Genomic DNA, 21244 nt, shown 5'->3' with positions numbered 1-21244 from the left:
GTTTTTATTGACATGATTTGTCTAATTAGCCTCACTTATCACTTATCCCTCTCCCTTTATACTTGCATGTTTATTAAAATTCATTTAAAGTGAATCCACATCATAAAGCTGGCAGGAAATCTGCTAAAACAATATATTAGGCCATGGTTCATTGGTTAGGCACTGCTCTCTAGCAAAGAACCATTGAAAAATTTCGAAACCAAGGTTTGAAACAGTTTTCAAGATTCGAGATTATTTATTCGTCACATAAACAATTATATAGAGCATATATAACCAGCAGTGAAAGGTGAGTCAGGTCTGCTCCATGGAGAGTGCAGTTATTCAAGAAAACAACACAGATGAAAATATACATAACTATAGCTATGAAAGAATGAAATAAAAGTAAACAATATAAATATAAGAATTAAATATTAAAAAGATGTATAACTGTAGAATTAAATATAGAATGAAAAATAATGTGCATGAAACTAAACTGTAGTCTTAAATGTTAAGATACACAGGAATGTACAAGAGGCAAATTTGCAAACAGGTTGACACTGTCAGTGTGTTGTTCCACTGTCAGTTGACGTAATAAAGCCCTGTTTGCTGAAATCATTTATTATGTGCTCCGAACCACCAATTTAAAACAAAGAGTTTGCAAAAGTTTCAAAGTTTCAGGAAACATTGTTTCGAAATCTCCCACCTGTACAACACTTCATACGTTATTAAATATAAAGGTTTTGTTTTCTGAACTGTTAACAGATTATTTTTTATTTTTATTTTTTTTAACTACAGTGGAGCAGCAGTTGAGTATAGTAGTCAGAACCCTCTTGAGCACTGAGGTTTGTTACCACAAGTATGTACAACTGCACTATGCACTTGCAATGCATCGCAACTTCTGTTTGTGGGCTTAATGGCAGATGTATTACAAAGTGCAAAGCCCAAAGGGCCAATGAGTGCATGAGGACACCCGTCCAAGGTTGGATTGAGGGGGATTCATTGTGGTCCACTCAGGATTTGTTCCCTTCAACAGCTTTGATCCGCAAGTGTTTAATTACTCAATAGTGCTGATGAAGTCCTTGAGGCGCTCAATCTCTGTCCTATCAGAAATACAGTACAGGGCTTTATTGAGTTTCCCTCCCACTCTTTCCATCTACAGTTGCTGAATTGGTAAAGGCAGTGTGGTGAGGTAAGTCAAACCCATATAACACATAACTCTTCACCCGTTCCTGTCTCGTATTCAACACCAAGAGGTGACACTTTCAGGTCATAGGATTGAGGGATGCTCTCTCGCTCTCTCCCTTTTTCTCTGAAGTCTCCTGCTGTCAGTTCACACCTTTCTGAAGTGGAGAGAGATAGACCTGCTTCCATCCTCTGGCAAACAAGGCTGGCCATCAATCACTGCTGCGCTACAGCGCGGCCCTCATGGCTTTTTCTGAACATGCCTCAGGTTAAATCTCAACTACTGTTCCTACTCAGCTCCTACTGTCGAAGATGATTTAAGAGCATTACCGGGAATACGTGACAAAAACACAGGAATTCTGAACAGAGAACAAAATAATCCAAACTACACCCCAAACAGTTTGTTTGGAAACATTGAAACACAGGAGATATATGACATGGAAATAAACTCCCACTTACATTATTTGTGGAAATGTAGGAGAACTGACAAGTTTTACAGGGTTAGTTTTTGCTTTTACTGAGCTTACCTAACTTACATTAAGATGTTAACTTCAAAGTAATTTCAATTTTTAAAAATTATCAGACAGGATAGAATAATTCAGAGTGAGATAAACCAACTAACCCAACAAAACATAAAAATGTTAAATCAAACATAAAGTCATAAATCCATCGCTAATACTTACTCATGTTTAGCTGTTGTTGTCTCTCCAGAATGATGTCACTTCCTGGTTGATGATGTCACTGAGGAAGTGGCTTAAAGGGAGTAGTAAAGGTAAACAAACAACTAACTGGATGGAAAGGATATGGACGAAAATGTTATTGTACGTTATAGAGCCAATATATAGATAGATATGACCAAAATGATCATTTGCTGAGCACGTAAAATAAACAAGTAAAATGTAAAGTTGGCCATAACTTGATTAGGAACATATTGCATATTTTAAATCTTTACCATCAGAAGTTTATTTCTGTTTACGAGAAGTACATTTGCTAGAATATCTCTCACAAAAAAAAAAAAAAAAATGTGAGGAACAATATTAGGACAAGCAAAAACAAGAAAAAACTAATATACAAGGGAAAAAAACAGCAATAATAATGCCACTGTAATGGGTAGAAAAAATAATAAAAGTAGTACAAAATAGTTTCATGGTCAGTAAGAAATTGGCAAGCATGGCAAAAACTAACGTTTTAGACCCTGTACTGTACACAGCTTTACAAAACTCACTCTCTAAACAGTGTGAAACAAGTGATAATTTATATTTATTCTGAAGAAAGCAAGACAACATGAATGCATAGAAGGTGCTTTAACAATTATAAAAAAATGAAATATTTGTAAATATCTATACTAAGAAAACCGTGACCTAGATTTTAGAGAGAGAAAAAAAAGCAGCTTTTATTAAATGTGTGTCCAGTGCATTTAGAGTACTTTCACTAGCACTTTTGGTGCGCACCCGGGTTCGATTGACGTCAGAGTTCAGTTTGTTTGGGTGATGTGAACGGTGTCTTCCGTACTCGGATGCGCACCCACGAACTGTACCCGAGTCCGCTTAAAAACGGTGGTCTGGGGTACGCTTCATGTGAACTCTGGTACGGTTAACTGCTTATGTGAACGCAATCGTACCAAATCGCAGAAGAGAACCGCTTTTAATGTCAAATTATTTGATGAAAATGTGTGTTTGTGTGTGTGTTTCACTCACTTTCCTGATGAGCGTGACTGACGCGCTGCAAGCAGAGAGCTGTAGGCCTACATCTCATTTATGTTCGCTTTCAACGTTCTTTAGAGCATTTTCAGTACATTCGTAAGACAGACGCAAGTGCCGTTATGTACCAAAGCTTTATAAACAAAACAAACATTTGCATTTGCCGCCTTCTCCTGCACTGTCGTTACCAAGCAACGGGGTAAACAGCTGCTGGCTTGATGACGCAAGCGAACCGCGCTTCGGACTCAAATATTATACTAGTATGAACACAGTCCAGCGGGGGCAGGGGGAGGGGGGAGCAACCGAACTCGGGTTCAGACCGGGCAAGTGAACCAAGTGTGAAAGCACCCTTAGAGAGCAGCTTCCTTTACAAACAATTTACATAACTATTTTAAACAAGAGAAAAATTCTCTGCCAAATTCAATGGGAGCTGATGTATTTCTTACAGTGCAAAAATCCTATTCTATATCAGTGTTTTTGTCTTGTTTTCCAGTAAAAATCTACAAATCCTCATAACAAGATAAACATTACCTGAGAAGTAAAATGACACAGAATATTAATACTTATTTTCAGAGAGACTATCTTTTACATATACTACCATTCGAAAGTTTGGGGTATGTAAGAATTTCTAAAAGATTTATATTTGTTTTATATTCGAATATACCTGACAATGTCATTTATTCCTGTGATGGCAAACCTGAATTGTCAGCAGTCAATACTCTAGTTTTCAGTGTCATGTGATCCTTCAGAAATTATTATGCTTGTTTGCTGGATGTAACATTTCTAATTATTATCAAAAAACAGTTGCGCTTCTTCATATTTTTGTTTAAACTGTAATCACAGGCAGAGAGTACTGAAGTATTTTTACTTTATTCAAGTAAATTAAAAAGTATCTATATATAACTGATATTTATGTATATTTATGTATAATTTATGTATAACTAATATGAAACTTAGTGCAGTGAAAAGTACATTATTATGGTTTGAAATGTTTTGAAGTAAATTTTTCTAATGAAAAAGTTCAGACACTTCATTTTTTTTCAGGACTCTTAAATGAATAGAAAGTAAACAAAAAACGGATTTATTTGAAATACAAATCTTTCATAACATATTGCCAATTAAATGAATGTGTCCCTGATAAAGTATTCATGAAGTATTAATTTCTTAAAAAATTTAAATCATACTGACCCCAAACTTTTGAACGGTATTGTATTTTGTTTTTTTCCATTAGCAGATTTTTTGTAAGAGGCATAAAACTCCCCAAATAATTTTTTTGCAGTGTCTGGGAGCCTTAGTGCCCCAAACACCACAGCATTAACAAGTCGTTCCATTGCATGACAAGAGAAGAAATTGACTTCAGTCCAAAATCAGTGCCAGCATTCTGCTTGGGAGCACCTGAGGTTCAGGAACAGACTGAGCAATGACTGATCACAGCGCAGCGTGTTAGGCCGGCTAAGATGGATATCGCACTGAACGGCAGGCCTCCTGTCACCACGCAGTGCCCTGAGCGCCCTGAGAGAGCAGCGCCGCTAAGTGTCACCAGGCCTGAAGAGGAGGAGGCAGGGAGGAAGGCTTCGTGACAGCACTGCGCTCCGTCTCACCCAGGCCAAACTTTGCCGAGTCAGACGGGCAAATTAAATCATCAATTATAGCACAAGGTGAGCTGAAAGCAACGCGTAAAGGTCGCCGAGTGAGGGGAAAAACGGCCAGCTCAGGGCTTTTCTCTCTGCGTGCCACTCCTGAGTTTATGGGAGGTCCAGCACAGAAATGGAGTTTAAATTTTAAACAGGCAGAAAGAGGGGGGCCCCAGGCCCTGTGTGAAGATTTCAGGAGGTGACAGGGTGAGAGGGAGGAAAAGAGTGAGAGAAAGAGATGTCTGGACTGAATGTGGAGCAGCGAGGGACATTCATAACTAATTGAACAGTCAAAGCTGACGGGGCCTCGGATGCATCACGCTGCAGTTCTCAACCGCAGTCCACCAGATCCCATTAGAGGAGGCTGATAATTGCTGTGTTTGTGGTGCTTCGCTTAAACAAGGGTGCACTGTTCGCTATTACGTTTCTTGTCCAAAGCCAACAAGTGGCCTATCACTGTCACAGCATAGAGAGGATAACGTCCTGCGCTGATCACTCCTCTTCCTCCACATAACTTGAAGGGAACCATCCCACCTGTGATAAAAACAATATCAGTAAACATTACTGAAGACTAACGGAGCGTATTTCTTCTTCTTCGTGAGTTGTGGGTCAGATCTGATAATGACATGCAGAAGAATCATTAAGAGTCATTCTGCCATCTTCTGTCATCACTTCCAGTTAATCATCTCTTGTAGAAAGGCACTTGAGCATATGAAATGAAGGAAAGCGAATGTAACAAGGCTTGAGGTAAGATTCAGGTGTCTTGGAGGGTTAAGATCAGCTATATTGCAGGGAAATGCTGTGCAAAAATCTAATTTCATATCTCAAATGTCAGTCACAGTCTCTCACATCTATATTGCTATTTCATGGATCTGGATATGTTTAATATACCGGTGTGTGTGTGTGTGTGTGTGTGTGTGTGTGTGTGTGTGTATATATATATATATATATATATATATATTTTTTTTTTTACATTGAACATGAGTACCACTGATATATTATAACATGTAAATCAATAGGCCTGAAACACATGACCATATACATTAACTGCATCATTAATATGTATATAATTAGTTAAAATATAATTTACATACATAATTTAAAATGACAGTAAAATAATAATATTGCAAAATATATAAATAACTTTTTTCTATTTAAATACATTTTCATTTTATTATTTATTCCTGTGATGATAAAGCTGAATTTCCAACCACTATTACTCCAGTATTTAGTGTTTAAGAAACATTTCTAATTATTATCACTGTTGATAACAAGTTGTGTTGCATTTTATTTTTGTGAAAACCATGGTACCTTTTTTTAAGAAAGTTCAAAAGAACAGTGTTTATTTGAAATAGGAATATTTTTTACCATTATAAATGCATTTACTCTCACTTTTGATCAACTGAATGCATCCTTGCTGAATAAAATTTATTTCTTTAAAAAATCTTTATGACTTTTAAACAGTACTGTCAACATAAAATATAAAAAATTAAAAATATTAAATAACTGACAATATTTCAAAGTTCTATTTTTGAACAAATTTGACTTATGATTTAACGTGTAACTGTAACGGAATACAGAGCTGTTGGTAACACTTTACATCAAGTACATTATGTATCATGATCAACATTCTTACAGTATTTATTATTGCAAGGTATTAAAATTCTGTCTGATAACTGACCAGTGGCCAGTAATAGGATTCTTCAATACTATGCTGGTTATATAATTCTGTTGTCAATTGTTCATATCTGACTGTGTGTGAACAGAACTGGATTTAGCACTCTGACAGCCAGTTTTTTTTTTGCTGCAGTGTGCCTAGCCTTTTTGTGAAACCATGAACTGTGATTGGCATGGAAGGGTAAGAGTTCATTTCAGTGATGTGTGAGGTTGGAAGAAAAACTTCACACTATCTAAACAAACATAAAAGCACCAAAACCTCTAGAGAACTGTTTTCATACTTCAGCTTCAAGTGAATAATGGTGTCCAAGTGTTTTTCCTCACCTGGCCGTTGACTTCACCTTTCCACCAACCATTGGTGCATTTGATATATATCTTCACCAGGTTGCCCACCTGCAGAGAGAGTTCCCGTGTATCTCTGGAGCTGAAATCATATCGTGCAAGCGCAATGCCAAGCACTCTCGGGGTCAAAACTGAGGGAGAAGGGGACAAAAACAAGTTGTTAGTAAAAAGACAAAAAAGAGCGAGACATCCATGTTTCCACAAGACATGCCAAGTAGGACAAAACATGTGAATGTGCAACGAGATGATTGGAGATTTTGGCACAAATGACATTGCGTCATGCATAGGCATTTTCACACACAAAATGTGGACACAGATCCACTCTCACATTCACTACATAGAGAGCAGAAGCAAACACAGGGAGCAGAGACTGAGATGGCTGGAGGGGGAAATGAATAAGACAGGTGGCTGATAGCTGTACCTGACCAGAAGGGTGAGGGGGAGGGAGGAACAAAACTGTAGCTGGTGGGACTCAAAACGGAAAGCCCACACAGCACTGGAGCTTAGGATCCAAGCCGAGGCAGAGCAAAGAAAACAAGAACACAAAAGCCCAGAGATCTTAACATTTTCAACAAAACAAACATAAACAAGCTGATATAAAGAACTGCACACAGCACTGGGAGAATTTGCACTCTCCTTGAAATATGTCAGTCTTGAGATTCACACAAGATGTCTCAATGAAAAATGACTCAATGAACATAAAATGAATCAATAAGTCCATAAAATAAGTCAGTAAGGTCCATTGTTGTTTTCGATTAGGGCTGTGCAGTAATACTGCCAAAAATATATTATTCAGTATAGAATATAATACATGGGGAAGTAAATGCATCCCACATGTTTGTTAGACCTCAAGAATTAATATAAACATTGCTTAAGATATAAACAAAATAGATTAAGAAACTTTTTAATTTAGGGCCTCATGAAATCATTCATTTTCATTTTTTTTTTATTCTGTTATGATGATGATTCTGTACAAATTTATCAGAAATATTGTCTAAAAGTAATTCATATTTATATATATTTTTTCCAAAACAACTTGTATTCTGAATAAATTATAATGTGGACAAAAAATGATATTTCTTTAAAAAAATTTACAATAATAATAATAATGAATCGCCAATGTCATGTTTAATAATGTTGCAATATTATTATTATTAACTGTTCTCTTTCACAAAGAGAATATGCAGACTTTTTTTTGGACTGATCTAAAAAATACTGGAAAGATATTGAAATTTAGATTACACCCGGTAACATTGGATTCATTTTTTCAAATAAATGTAGACATATTTATTGCACAGCCCTATTTTGGAAACCATTGACTTTTATTATATTGGCAAAAACACATTTCTCAAAATACCTTCTTTCATGTTCCAAAGAAGAAAGTCATGCAGGTTTGGAACGACATGGGGTTAGATAAATGATGATAGTAAAGACCAAAATTTAGACTTCTTCAGCCATATGGTCTACTTTTACAAACCGCGTACTGCATTATTTGGGCAGAAGCAGCTGGGATAAAATTTATAAAAAAATAAAAATAAAAACCTTATTACAAGTTTAAAAATTACATAGGCAACACATTCCTGTAAGTGTAGATTTTTTTTACACCATTTTCTCTAGGTGTTCTGGTGGCTTTTGCCAAAAACACATGAGTGTGTGCTCCTGGCCCTGTCACTGTCGCAGCTGTGATAGCGTTCATACAGAGCGTGAGTCCTGTTACCATCTGAACGCCCATCTGAGCATCCAGGATTTTCTAATATGTAAACTAGCAAACTTCAAATCCACAATATGTTTGCCTGCCTGCTTTGCATCTCCTTTGGGGAGAACGAAGCAGTGGGCGATGAGCCAACTACTTTTACCTGTGACACTGTCACTCAGAAATCACCTGCAGAAATCGTGCAGCCAATTACACTTTGGATATCAATAGTCAGAATTGAAACCGATGCGCTATCTGTCTAGTAAATAATATTCCTCACATTAGCTTATCAAACACAACCCTGATATCTCCCTTTGTGTTCAACATGTTTACCAAACACTCAATGCCTGCAGACGTGTCAACGCCCACACGCCGAATGATCTGTCGGAGTATTTGAGTGTGTTTTGGTTTGGGGCACATCAGCGAGAGCGCTGTCCCAGGATGCATTGAGGGCCCGGATTTTCTGCCGGGGTTCGTGAAAGGATGCATCACTGAGAGTGGCAGTCGAACATAAACACCTCTACCAAGCCGAAGATGCTGAAGAAAAAAGGACAAATAGAACAGCGAAATCCCCAATATCCTGTTCTTTCTATCAAAAGAGCCGTATTCGTTTCGCTAAGCCTTCTTCTATGTGACACGTCTCTCTCTGCTCAATAAAGCTGACTTTCCGTATATTTCACTAGTTGCCCTTTCATTTCTCAGTGCAGGGACTGTTTTTTCTCTTAGCTGTGAGAGAGAAAAGCAGCCGAGTCCCTACAGGTGAGGGGGAGCTTAGCATCCATCATGGCTTTTTCCTGTAACTCAAAGCAAACTGTCATGTCATGTCAGAAGGATTGCCGGTGCTACTTGAGCGCAGCGCCAGCGACTTGTTTAGCCGAGTTCTCTCTCTCGCCGTGTCGCCAGACACAAACAGCCATTTTCCTGCTGCCAGGTGCCGAGTGCGTATGACTCGCTTCACAGCATCTGTCTGTCTCTTTGAGGAGCCATCTTGGGCAAAAGAGAGCTGAAGTAAACACGTACGCATATTCACTATGAAAGCAACATGTGTATATGCACACTCTGTTTTCACTCAACCTTTATATTTAATCAAAAGAGCCTGAGAGGTGTCGGGACACATAAGAAAGTCACCAGCTAAAAACACATCCTGAGAGCCAGCAATGCCTCCTGGCATTAGAAGAGGACCTGTCTGAAGACTCATTCACACTGACTGTGATTTTAATCGCTGAAGGTCGACAGTTCACTGTACTGTTGTCCGCTAGCAGACCTGCTGCTGGATGCCCTAGTGTTACTGCATGCACAACTGGCTGTAACCCTTCGAACTGTATAGTCAGTGCAAATTAATATGTTTTTTTTTTTTTTTGGCAACAAATTAGTTTTGCAAAAAATTCACATTCTGCAGGGGAAAGTTTTTGATTGGATATAAATCACAGCAGTGCATACTGTAATTCATTATATCACATCAGGGGTTGTCAGTAGTCACGTATTTGTACTTTATCTGAATATTTATATTTTGGAAAATGTTTACTTGTTACATTCCAAAGCATAATATCATCATTTTTATTAGTGGTTGACCGATATATCACCTTGGCCGATATATCAGATGATATTTGGTATATTTTTATATTTGGTATAAGTTTTTGTGCTTTTGACAGCACTGAGAATGGCAGCGCCAGAGCACATAGTGCTCACATTCCCCCTCTTGTTCACTGTACTTATTCAGATCTGCCTAATACAGATATAAGTCTGTCTAATAATCAGATAGAACTGCTGAACAAATGAATAAAAAAATATACAAAATGTATTATAACAATATTGCTTTTATATTATTAGTAACAGAAAGGCAAACATAATACTTTCTCGTTTGCCGTCAGCATTCAGCAAATACACATAATTATTTAAACAACCCTTTAAATGACTAATGAAAATTTTATTTCACAAATCTTGCAGTCGAATCCAGCTGTGAGATCTTGTGAAGTGTGCATTTGTATATCACCTGATCGTGTGTGCTCTGCGTGACAGTCGATCCATGCAAATTGAATCCAGACAGGAGGAGAGCTCAGCTTCACTGGAGACACGCAAACTTTAAACTGGAGATTTTAAACTATGCTGTATGCTGCATTAGCGCACTATCATATTCATGTCATTTTCACTGCGTGCTGCAAGTAAAATGAGTGTTACCTTGGCTTTAGTTGAAAAAATATGATTCCCAATGCATACAAACTTACCAGATTACAGAGTGCCCTGTTGGTTATAGTGTTTACTTTCTTTTTGTTTATATATTTTAAAATATTTATTTGTGAAAAATACTGTAATAGAATTATAGAATCAGGAAATTGGCCCTCGGCCACCCTACTCTCTAAGATGTCGGCATCAGCTATCAAAAAAACAATATCGGTCGACCACTAATTTTTACTTCACTACATTTCATGAACGGTTCTGTCATGAAAATTAGTTTAGCATGGTAATATACATAGCAATGTTAATGGTTTGGTCTTGGCGGAATAGATCTGCTACTCTGCTGTGGCAGAGCAAGTACAGAGACTTGCTACTGACAATACATCCACAGATATGCTGCTGTGAGCATGTAATAAATACTGCAGATGCACATATAACATATTTGAAATAATCCAGGTGAAACATACATGAAATTACCCTGTAGTAGCTCTTTACAGGTGGAGCTGTGGAATGTGGAGTGTTTCTTAAAATTTGCTGCAACTGCTACAGAAAGCACTACTCAAGTATTTAAAAGTTGAGCAGTAAATCTCATTGGCTGCTGATGTGTAGAGCAACCAATCAGCTGCATTATGTAACTCATATGGCACCGCAAAATGACAACCAGGATGTTTTTGTTTTGTTATTCTTCTTTTATAAGTTCTATAAACTCCTTAACATTAAGCAACACATCCAAAAATATTTTTACAGTTTTTGATTATTTAATTTGGACATTCTAGTTGGAGGTACAGCCGTGTTGTTCAAACGTATGTACAGATGCAGAAGAGGGAAACACAACAGGCAGTGGGAATTTTCTGGAGAGTTAAACAGGTCTACTTGAGTCTCTGAAGAGTTCCCAAATCAGCTGAACTGACTGGGGATGGAGTCTCCATTCCCCAGGGCGAGACTGCTGATGTGAAAGCTCGTTGGCTGCATGATTGAGCCTGCCCGGGATGTGAATGGCACAAAGCGACCTCAGATGACTCCACAAGAGGAGATGGCAAGCAAGTTGCGACATGCGACAGGGGTGTAGACCACCCTGATGGTTGATGTACGCTACGGTCGCTGTGTTGTCCGTACGGACCAGGACATGCTTGTCCTCCAGCAAGGCCCTGAAGCGGTGCAGAGCAAGTTGTACTGCTAGCAACTCGAGGTAATTGACATGCCACTGAAGTTGGGGTTCTGTCCAGGAACCTGACGCAGCATGCCTATTGCACATGACACCCCATCCTGTGGCAGAGGCATCTGTTGACACAACAGTACATTTGGACACTGGTTTCTAGGGGTTCCTCGGTCATGAAGCAAGTGCTGAAGCAGTCTCATAAGAAGAAACCCGAGAGGTATGACTGCTGCTGCGGATGCCATAGGCCCCGGGAGTCTCTGAAACAGTTTCAGTGGAACCGCTCTCTTGCCCTCAAATTGACTAAGGCAATTCAGCAGTGACTGTGCATGCTCGTTCGTAAGCTGCATGAACATGGCGACAGAGTCTATTTTCATACATAAAAAAGAGATCATCTGCACAGGGGAGAGTTTGCTCTTTTCCCAGTTGACCCAAAGACCCAGATGGGTGAGTTGTCTGATCACCTGATCCCCGTGCTCGAGAGTGAGCTAGAATCAGCCAGTTGTCAAGGTAGTTGAGTATACAGGGCAGCTGTGGCCAAAAGGTTAGAGACTTGGACTAGTTTGAAGGTGGGAGGGAGTGAATGAACAGCGCTATCTTCCACCCTCAATATCCATGGCTCCCCGTGCACTGAATCTATAGCTGCCCACTGCTTTTGGTGTGTGTTCACAGTTTGTTCACTTCTCTATGCTGTGTGTGTGTGCACTTGGATGGGTTAAATGCAGAGCACCAATTCAGAGTATGGATAATCATACTTGGCAAATGTCACAACTTTTTACTTTCATACGGACACCTCATTCCCTGAGAGGAGTCAGGGCTCACTCTGTGACTTTTGTAAAGAAGTAGGGAGACAGGCCAACCCGAATGGGAAATCCTTGTACTGATATGGCTCCCCCTCAAAAGCAAACCGAAGAAACGGTCTGTGTCGAGGAAGAATGGAGCCATGAAAGTAGACGTCCTTTAGGTCGATTGCTGCAAACTAATCCAACGGATGAATGCATTTGAAAATGCGCTTGGGCATTAGCATCTTGAACAGAAGGCATAACCCATCTGTTTTCTTGGGTACTATGAAGTAGGGGCTGTAAAAACCAGACGTCATGTCAGCTGGAGGGACCGGCTCTATTGTGCCCTTTGCTAGCAGGGTCGCAACCTCTGCACAGATGACAGGAGCATCCTTGCCCACCATCGTTGCGCGAACACCCTGAAACCTGGGGGGACGCCGGGTGAACTGAATCGTGTAGCCAAGCCTGATCTGTTGGATGAGCCAGCGGGATGGGCTCTCAGAAACCGATCCAGCGGGGTCAAGGGAACTACAGGCATACCCCCTACAGTGGGGCAGCAAGGCGGAACAGACAGCCCCGGGGAGGCATAGCGTCCCTTAGCAGGGGCGGAGTGTGAGCACGCGTCTGATTCCGAGTGGCAAAGAGGGCATGAAAAGGCAATGCGTTCTCGAGCTAGCTCTGCGTGGCAACTGGCAAGGGAAGAGGGGAATGAGAGCTATGAGGAAGCACGTCGCCAACTGTCATTTGCGGCCTCTTGGGACCCGGAGGTAAAGAAAAAAGCTCTTTTAATGAAGGTTTGGGTACCACTGCCAGTGACGGAACAAAAAGAAAACTAGAACAAGGGATTCTCCCCAGCCCTCCTCCGGGTGAAGGAGTGGTCCTGCTACTATCTCTTGACTAGCTGACACCCCCAACCCCAAGTTGCCCATCTAAGGAACAACGCATGGCCTGGGTCAGCACTGCCCACATGCAGCTCTTTGAGCACATTGGCCTGGTAGACCTGAAGGGTGGCCATGGCATGCAGGGCAGAAGTGGCCTGACCTGCAGCTTTGTAAGCCTTGGCCACAAGCGTGGTTGAGAACTTACAGGCCTTGGAGGAAAGCTTGGAGCCGGCCGTTAGCTCAGGATCAGACTCAGACAATGCTGGCACTCCCGAGGGAGGCAATGCAGCCGAATCCTCATCTCCCGTGGACTCAAGCCCGCCTTGTTATGTGGCGATCGACATCTGGTCTTCCTCCTGAGCCCCGAATGAGATGTCAGGAACCTGAAAGGGTCCAGCAAACTCATCCGGAAACTCAACTGGCTGCAGCGTTTGTGAGGGGGGTGTGGCCCGAGGAGGCTGGCTCGTTGGGGAAGCCCACACAGTAACCCTCAGATCACCCTGGCCAGCCAAAGTAGCCCTCTTATGACAAGAGGAGCTAAAACTGGGTGTGACAGAGGGGACTCCATACATTTTAACAATGAGAACATAAGTCATCTACGAATGCAGTCTCAGCGTGCTGAAACAGTTTATAGAAATACCTTTAAATGGTGCATCATGCACATAAGGTCCAATTTGGTAAACCTGAATCAGCAGTAAAATTAGACTAGACCCTGCACCTAATTTTCTCATTATTGTACTGTTATTTCTGCCCCTATCTCAGACCTCATAAACATGTCTTTCATTTCTTCCACAGTTCCTATCTCACTCAAGACTGATGCTGTTACTCATATTCTTTAAAAAAATGAATCTGTATCCTGTAAATCTACCCAACTATCGTCCAATCTCTAACCTGCCATTTGTATCTAAAATCATGGAAAAGACTGTTGCCTCCCAGCTGCAGTCATTTCTAGGTCGCAACAATCTCTTTGATATTTTTCAGTCTGGTTTTCGCACACGGCAAAGTACAGAAACTGCGCTAGTAAAGGTTCTCAATGATCTATTACTTTCTGGCGATTCAGGCAGTTTTTAAATTTTTTTATTACTTGACCTTAGCTCAGCTTTTGATAATATTTGTCATAAGTTATTACTCTCTCGCCTTGCAGAAGTTGCCATCTCAGGTTCTGCATTATCTTGGTTCTCCTCATATCTCACAGATAGGAAATACTTCAATACCCAGGGCTCAGTTCTCGGACCATTATTATTCATCCTCTATATTCAGCCTCTTGGCCAAATAATTTGTCGTCATGGTTTTAACTACCACTGTTATGCTGATGACATCCAGATATATACTGCTTGTCAACCAGATTCTACCCAGTCGATGACATCCTTATCTTCATATCTTATTGTTATCTACATTCTAATTTTCTCAGTCTGAACTGGAATAAAACAGAAATTGTAATAATTGGTCCACCATCTCTAATAAAAAATAAAACTGATGTTTCTAGCTTTGACCTGGGCGCTATTTCTATTTTTCCATCAGCTACTGTTAAAAATTTAGGTGTCATTCTAGACCCATCACTAACCTTGGATGACCACATTACTAAACTCTCCAAAGCTGCTTTTTTTTCAACTACGTCGAATTGCACAACGTCTTCCTTTTCTGAGTAGAAAAGATGCGGACTCTTTAGTGCATGTATTCGTTACCACTCGCCTGGTCTATTGTAATGCTCTTTTCTCTGGTTTACCAGCTCACTCCATTGTTTGTCTGCAGTACATTCAAAATTCTGCTGCCAGATTATTCACTTCAACAAAAAAAATCTGCTCACATCACCCCAATTTTATTTAAACTTCACTGGTTGCCTGTATCTTTACGTGTGCAATACAAAATTCTTCTGCTCACCTTTAAGGCACTTAAAGTTCTTGCTCCATCCTATCATTCCAACTTACTATCTTCTTATATACCTTCTCGCACACTCCGGTCTTCTAATTCTGAACTTCTTTCTGTACCTAGGTCCCGCCTATCTTCAATGGGCGGCAGGTCCTTTTCCGTTATTGCACCCAAACTTTGGAATCCACTTCCCCTGTCACTCACAACAGTCACCTCTTGTAGTGAATTCAAGTCAAAACTTAAAACTTATTTGTATAATCAACACTATCACTAATTTACATGTGTATTCATCCGTTTTGTTTTCCATTTTTATGTCTTCACTACATAATCTGTATTATATGCAACTGCATTATTTGCAATATTTGCATTGAGCAAATGTTCATTGTTATTAATTTTTGTTGCTTTGGTGTACAATGTTCAGCGTCCTTGAGCTCAGGAAAGGCACTATATAAATTAAACATATTATTATTATTATTATTATTATTACTTAAAGGTGGGTTATGTATTTTTTAACGCTTCAGAAAACTGAGTCGAGCCGAGTACCAAAACAAACTTGAGCCAATCAGCAGTATGGGGTTTGTCTACTCATGATGGGTACGAGAGAGTGCTCAGTGCACAGGACAGACATAAGCCATGTTGAGCCAAACGATGACAGAAAGATAGATGGTGGATAAAAAAAAAACAAAAGATTAAAATGTCTGTCCTTTATAGAAGCATTAAAAGGTATAAATTATATAGGCTACAAAAAAGCGAACAATAAGCACTCCAATCAAATGATGTGCAACGCTGCAAATCGAATGTTGAGGCTCCAGAATCAGGGTATCTTCCGTCCATTCCAAATCCGTTTCAAATTAAAAAACAGAAAACGAAAAACTCAAGAGGATTCAAGTGAGAGAACATGAATTAAATAACGAGAAATGGGAAAATGGCTCGTTTATTCGTTATTCCATCTAGGTTAACAAACGGAAAATGAGTTTTTGACTTGATTTCTCATTTTGTCCTTTTGGGTTTAAAAAACGGCTTATGGCTTCAATATTTCATTCGCACTTGTGGGCGGAGCTGAAACGCTCCTTTCATCTGATTGGTCGGATCGCTCCGCCTTCAACTCGATCTTACATTCTTTCAGAATAAGAGTCTTATAAGAGTAGTGTCTGAAACCACCGCTCACTGTTAATTAACATAATATTTGAGTCAGATGTTGCTGCGCACATAATTCGCGTTGTTGCGACTTGCAAGTCACGCCTTTAAATTATTTCTAGGTTATAGTATTGTATGAATATTGTCCCACTGTAAATACAGTGCAAATAGTTCTGTCTCCTGGGATAAAAGTGAAGTGGAAATAAAAATCAATAATAGACTGAACAGTTCCATGATAATATGTCTGTAACATTTACCACTCTCATCTTTTAAGTCAAAAGGCACTAGGTAGGTGTGTGTGACATTAATAATTAATTGGGAAAATTACTATAGTTAAATTTATTAAATAAATTAGTAATATTCGTTTTATTACATACTAAATTGAATGGTTTTTCTTTTAGTCTTCTTTGTTGGCCTTGAGAAAGCCAACATATATTTGAACATTATTATCATTTATTATGAGAGTAATTGACAACGACTAAAATTTTAATGTTTCACCAAATTTCCTTCTCAAAAAATCCTAGTGATTTTCATTATCTGAGCAATGAAGGTCTTACACTTAATGTCCACTAGAGGGGGAGACAGGATTTCTATTTACGTAAAATGGCAAATAAATGCATTAATTTCATGTGTACTACCATGAATATGCCATATCTGTGTACAAGAATAAACTTCACACTTCAAGCTGTACTTTAAAACTTCCCATTCTGGCTTTTTCAACATACCTCCAAATGTATTTTAATATATTTTTTATTCACACTGGTTTATGCATTTAATGTTTGTCCATTTGTCCATCTGTTTGTCCATTTTTCATGAGCTGTACATTTTAAGATGTACTCAGTGTTGATAAATCACATGCACTGAATGTAAATGCTAATGTCAGGACTCTCTGTCCTCCTCTTGGACGGCCAGTGTCCTGCAAAGTTTAGCTACCCCAAATAAACACACCTAAGCTAAGCAAGGTCTTCAGGATCAGTAGCAATGTCCAAGCAAGTGTGTTGGAACTGAACTCTGCAGAACATGGTTCTCCCGGTTCAGGACTGGGTTTTAAATCTATAAATGAATTTGTACAGTTGGGTGTCTGCATGCAGAGGTGTACTTCAGTAAGTACAATGTAAACTGTAATCTATAAAGACAAATCTTCAGATAAGCATTAAGGCCACTGCCTTGAGGTCTCCATCCATTGGTCAAAACAGACCTTAAACCCCACCACACTCCTGCTAGCTGTCAACATTAATTGCGGCTGGTGCCAAATAAAAATTATTATGTATCCCTTGTGCATTGTTCAAATTCACTACCCTTTCGTTATGTTCGGGATGAAAACATTCACTCAATTAAACTGCTATAAGCATTAGATAAATTTTTTTTCCCCTGATTTATTGTTGGTGGATGTTTTTTTTTTTCACTGACTTCCATTATAATTACATTTTTGATTGCAAAGCCATGAAACATAATCATGCATTCTTGATTGTTTGTGGTTTTCCCTGTTGGGAAGAGGTAAAATTTGTTATTTTTTACAGTTGATCACTAGGTGGGACCATCAACCCTTTAGATAGGCCTGTGCAAAAAAAAGCTTAGTTTCTGACTTGTATATAGAGTTATGTGGAGTATAACAGCAAATTATATTGTGTGTATGTGTGTAGGAGAGAGAGAGAGAGAGAGAGAGAGACTTTTGCGCACTTACCTTGATGTATTTGAGAAAATCTAAATGTACACCTCAGCTCTCAGAACTACATGGAGTAAACAAAAGTTTATTTATGCACCTGCTGCCTTTTAATGGTGGTGATAAGTATAGACTAAACAAAAACAGTACATGGATTTAAACACTTGCATGCCATCCTTCTGGTCATTTGATGGTGAGAAGAGCAGCAAGCAATACGAGAAAGGGCTTGACTTGAACCAGAGTTTTAGAAATGATTATGCAGCTTGACCCCTCCAGCGAGTTGCTGCTTATTTGAAGTTGGTATTGCATTTTGGTCCATAATCAATTATGTTCAAAGTAGTTTTTTTAATAAGATTTAAAGGTTTTAAACTGGCTTCACCATCAAGAAAAGACAAGCATTTCACACATAGGCCCTCCGTTCTTTTCACCATCAAAAGTCAGCAGGTGCATAAACACACTTCTTTTTTTTTATTGTTTAGTCCATGTAGTTCTGAGAGCATGAGGTGCATATTTGGATTTTTTTCAGATACATCAAGGTAAGTAAACAAAGGTCTCTCCCACTCTCTCTCTCTCTCTCTCTCTCTCTCTCAAACACACACACACACACACACACACACACACACACACACTATAATTTGCTGTTAAACTCCATATAACTCTATATACAGGCCAGAAACTAAGCCTTTTTTTGCACAGGCCTAAAGGGTTAATGGTCCCACCTAGTGATCAACTGTAAAAATAACAAATGTTACCTCTTCCCAACAGGGAAAACCACCAACAATCAAGAGTGCATGATTATATGGTGTCATGGCTTTGCAATCAAAAAATGTCGTTATAATGGAAGTCAATGGGACAAAAACAGCCACCAACAATAAATGAGGGAGAAAAAATTAAAATCTAATGCTGCACAAAACTAACAATACATCAAATTTAATCTACAGTTACTAATCTTTGACATGCCCAAGACTGTCATAAAAGGTAAAAAAAAATATCCAGTCCACAATTACTTTTTATATTGAAAATATGTCAATCAGTGACCAAATCAGTGACATAATTTATGAACTTGGTAATTAAAGAGTTAAAATCTTGGATTTTCTTTTTAAACATTTGGTAGTTTTGATCAGGACTGAAGGTGATTAATAGATTTATGCAAAAAAAAAAAAAAAAAATCTTTATCTGAGACATTTTTACAGCATTTTAATTTAGTGGGTGTTTTCATCCCAAACATAACAAAAGGGTAGTGAATTTACCCACAGTATACTGTTGAGTTTTTGAAAAATTTCAAGCATTTTCCCAAAATAAGTGTCAAAATAAGATTTGTCACCAATCATTCCATTAGCTGCAACACAAAGAAAGTTGTGGCCAAAATAAGACTCAACTTTACCCCCTAGTGGACGAAAACGTCCCCAACAACGCATATGGGGTATTATGTAACAGCAAGTCATTTGTGCAAGTACATTTGACTTGCAGTTTTTCCAAAACTTAATAATTTTTATTTGGTACCAGCTGCAGTAGTTAATGTTGTTTTATATTATACAGCTATCATTGAGCTAAGGTATACCCCCCTACCACCCCATCTATCATTGAAGAACCTGTGTTACACATATATGGCATATTCATGGTAGTACACATGAAATTAATGTATTTATCTGTCATTTAAACTTACATAAACAGAAATCCTGTCTCCCCCTCTAGTGGACCTTAAGTGTAAGACCTTCATCGCTCAGATAATGAAAGTCACTAGGATTTTTTGAGAAGGAAAAAGTCTGACCAGTTACAGCAACGAGTTAAACGAGTCTGAAGATCTGAGCTGAATTTGGTGAAACAGTAAAATTTTAGTCGTTGTCAAGGCCAACAAAGAAGACTAAAAGAGAAACATCATTCAATTTTGTCTGTAATAAAACTAATAATTCTAATTTATTTAATAAATTTAACTATATTAATTTCCACAATTAATTATTAATGTCACACACACCTACCTAGTGCCATTAGACTTAAAAGATGAGAGTGGTAAATGTTACAGACATATTATCATGGAAATGTTCAGTCTATTATTGATTTTTATTTCCACTTCACTTTTATCCCAGGAGACAGAACTATTTGCACTGTATTTACAGTGGGACAATATTCATACAATACTATAACCTAGAAATAATTTAAAGGGGTGACTTGCAAGTCGCAACAACGCGAATTATGTGTCTACATCTGGTTTCAGATATTGCGCTTGTATGACTCTTATTCTGAAAGACTGAGGAGCCCGAGTTGAAGGCGGAGCGATCCGACCAATCAGATGAAAGGAGCGTTTCAGCTCCGCCCACAAGTGCGAATGAAATATTGAAGCCATAAGCCGTTTTTTAAACCCAAAACGACAAAATGAGAAATCAAGTCAAAAACTCATTTTCCGTTTGTTAACCTAGATGGAATAACGAATAAACGAGCCATTTTTCCATTTCTCGTTATTTAATTCATGTTCTCTCACTTGAATCCTCTTGAGTTTTTCGTTTTCTGTTTTTTAATTTGAAACGGATTTGGAATGGACGGAAGATACCCTGATTCACCATTATTATTGAATTTTATTATCCCCAGTTATGATTTATGCATGAAAGCAAGACACGACAGGCTTCAGAATCATGATTATGGTAAAATAGGATAAAAGATATCTAATGTAAACAAATTATATTTGTATACTTTTACCCAAATCAATCTCAGCATGATTTAATTGTGTCACAAAGGTTAAATCTTAGTTTTTTTTTTTTGATTGTATGTTGTTACTTGTCTTTTATGTTACACATGACATGGACATTTTGGACACTTTTCAGAGTTCAGACAAATCCAAGTCTGAGTCCACCTAAGACGTACTGAGTCCAAGTTCATTCATAATTGCATTCTGAGTCAAAGTCAGAGTCTAAGTTTCAAGTCCAAATATCCCAAGACTGCAGGCAAATCAGATCTTTTCAGCCTGACTATTTATAGCAAGAGATCAAATCAGATTTGTGTGTCTAGACATAACCAACTTATCTGCATGGCACAACACAAGCATACCCAATTTTTGATGGACTTTCAACAAATGCAGTAAAAATACAGGTTCATCATCTCAATCTCCAAATAAGCAATATTATTACCTATTGAGTTGCGATGCAGAGCTTCTCTGTCACACAAGAAAAACTCAGCAATGGAGCAGACTGGTACAGTATATATTGCAATGTTTCATGCCAGAAACACAGCCACCTTTGGCTTTGTTTGAATACTGCATACTGTAAATACTTATGGCAATGGTTTGACAATGTTGCTTGTCACATTAAGAATGATGCAACAGACTATTTGAAATCCGATTAAAGCAGCCAGAGCATCCAGACTGTGATGCCTCAGTTAAA

General features: G+C 38.6%; 1 protein-coding gene across 5 annotated transcripts in view; it reads right to left on the bottom strand.

The window, feature by feature from the left end:
• Positions 1 to 2099: 2099 nt before the first annotated feature.
• LOC127951048 (guanine nucleotide exchange factor VAV3) overlaps positions 2100 to 21244 on the bottom strand; it is a 72638-nt gene continuing 53493 nt past the window's right edge. For 3 of the 5 annotated variants that reach the window (XM_052548656.1, XM_052548657.1, XM_052548658.1), the window contains exons 26-28: positions 6936 to 7016; positions 6497 to 6645; positions 2100 to 5029 (exon numbers count right to left, since the gene is read on the bottom strand). In XM_052548656.1, coding sequence (XP_052404616.1) covers positions 4988 to 5029; positions 6497 to 6645; positions 6936 to 7016 — 272 coding nt within the window. In that variant the 3' untranslated portion in view covers positions 2100 to 4987. The remainder of the gene's footprint in view (positions 5030 to 6496; positions 6646 to 6935; positions 7017 to 21244) is intronic. The other 2 variants (XM_052548659.1, XM_052548661.1) reach the window with 1 other exon arrangement.

This window comes from Carassius gibelio, chromosome B2 (assembly GCF_023724105.1).
Source record: "Carassius gibelio isolate Cgi1373 ecotype wild population from Czech Republic chromosome B2, carGib1.2-hapl.c, whole genome shotgun sequence".
In the NCBI taxonomy this organism is placed as follows: Eukaryota; Metazoa; Chordata; class Actinopteri; order Cypriniformes; family Cyprinidae; genus Carassius; species Carassius gibelio.
The sequence above is the reverse complement of the archived record's forward strand: the minus strand, read 5'-3'. Positions and strand labels throughout refer to the sequence as shown.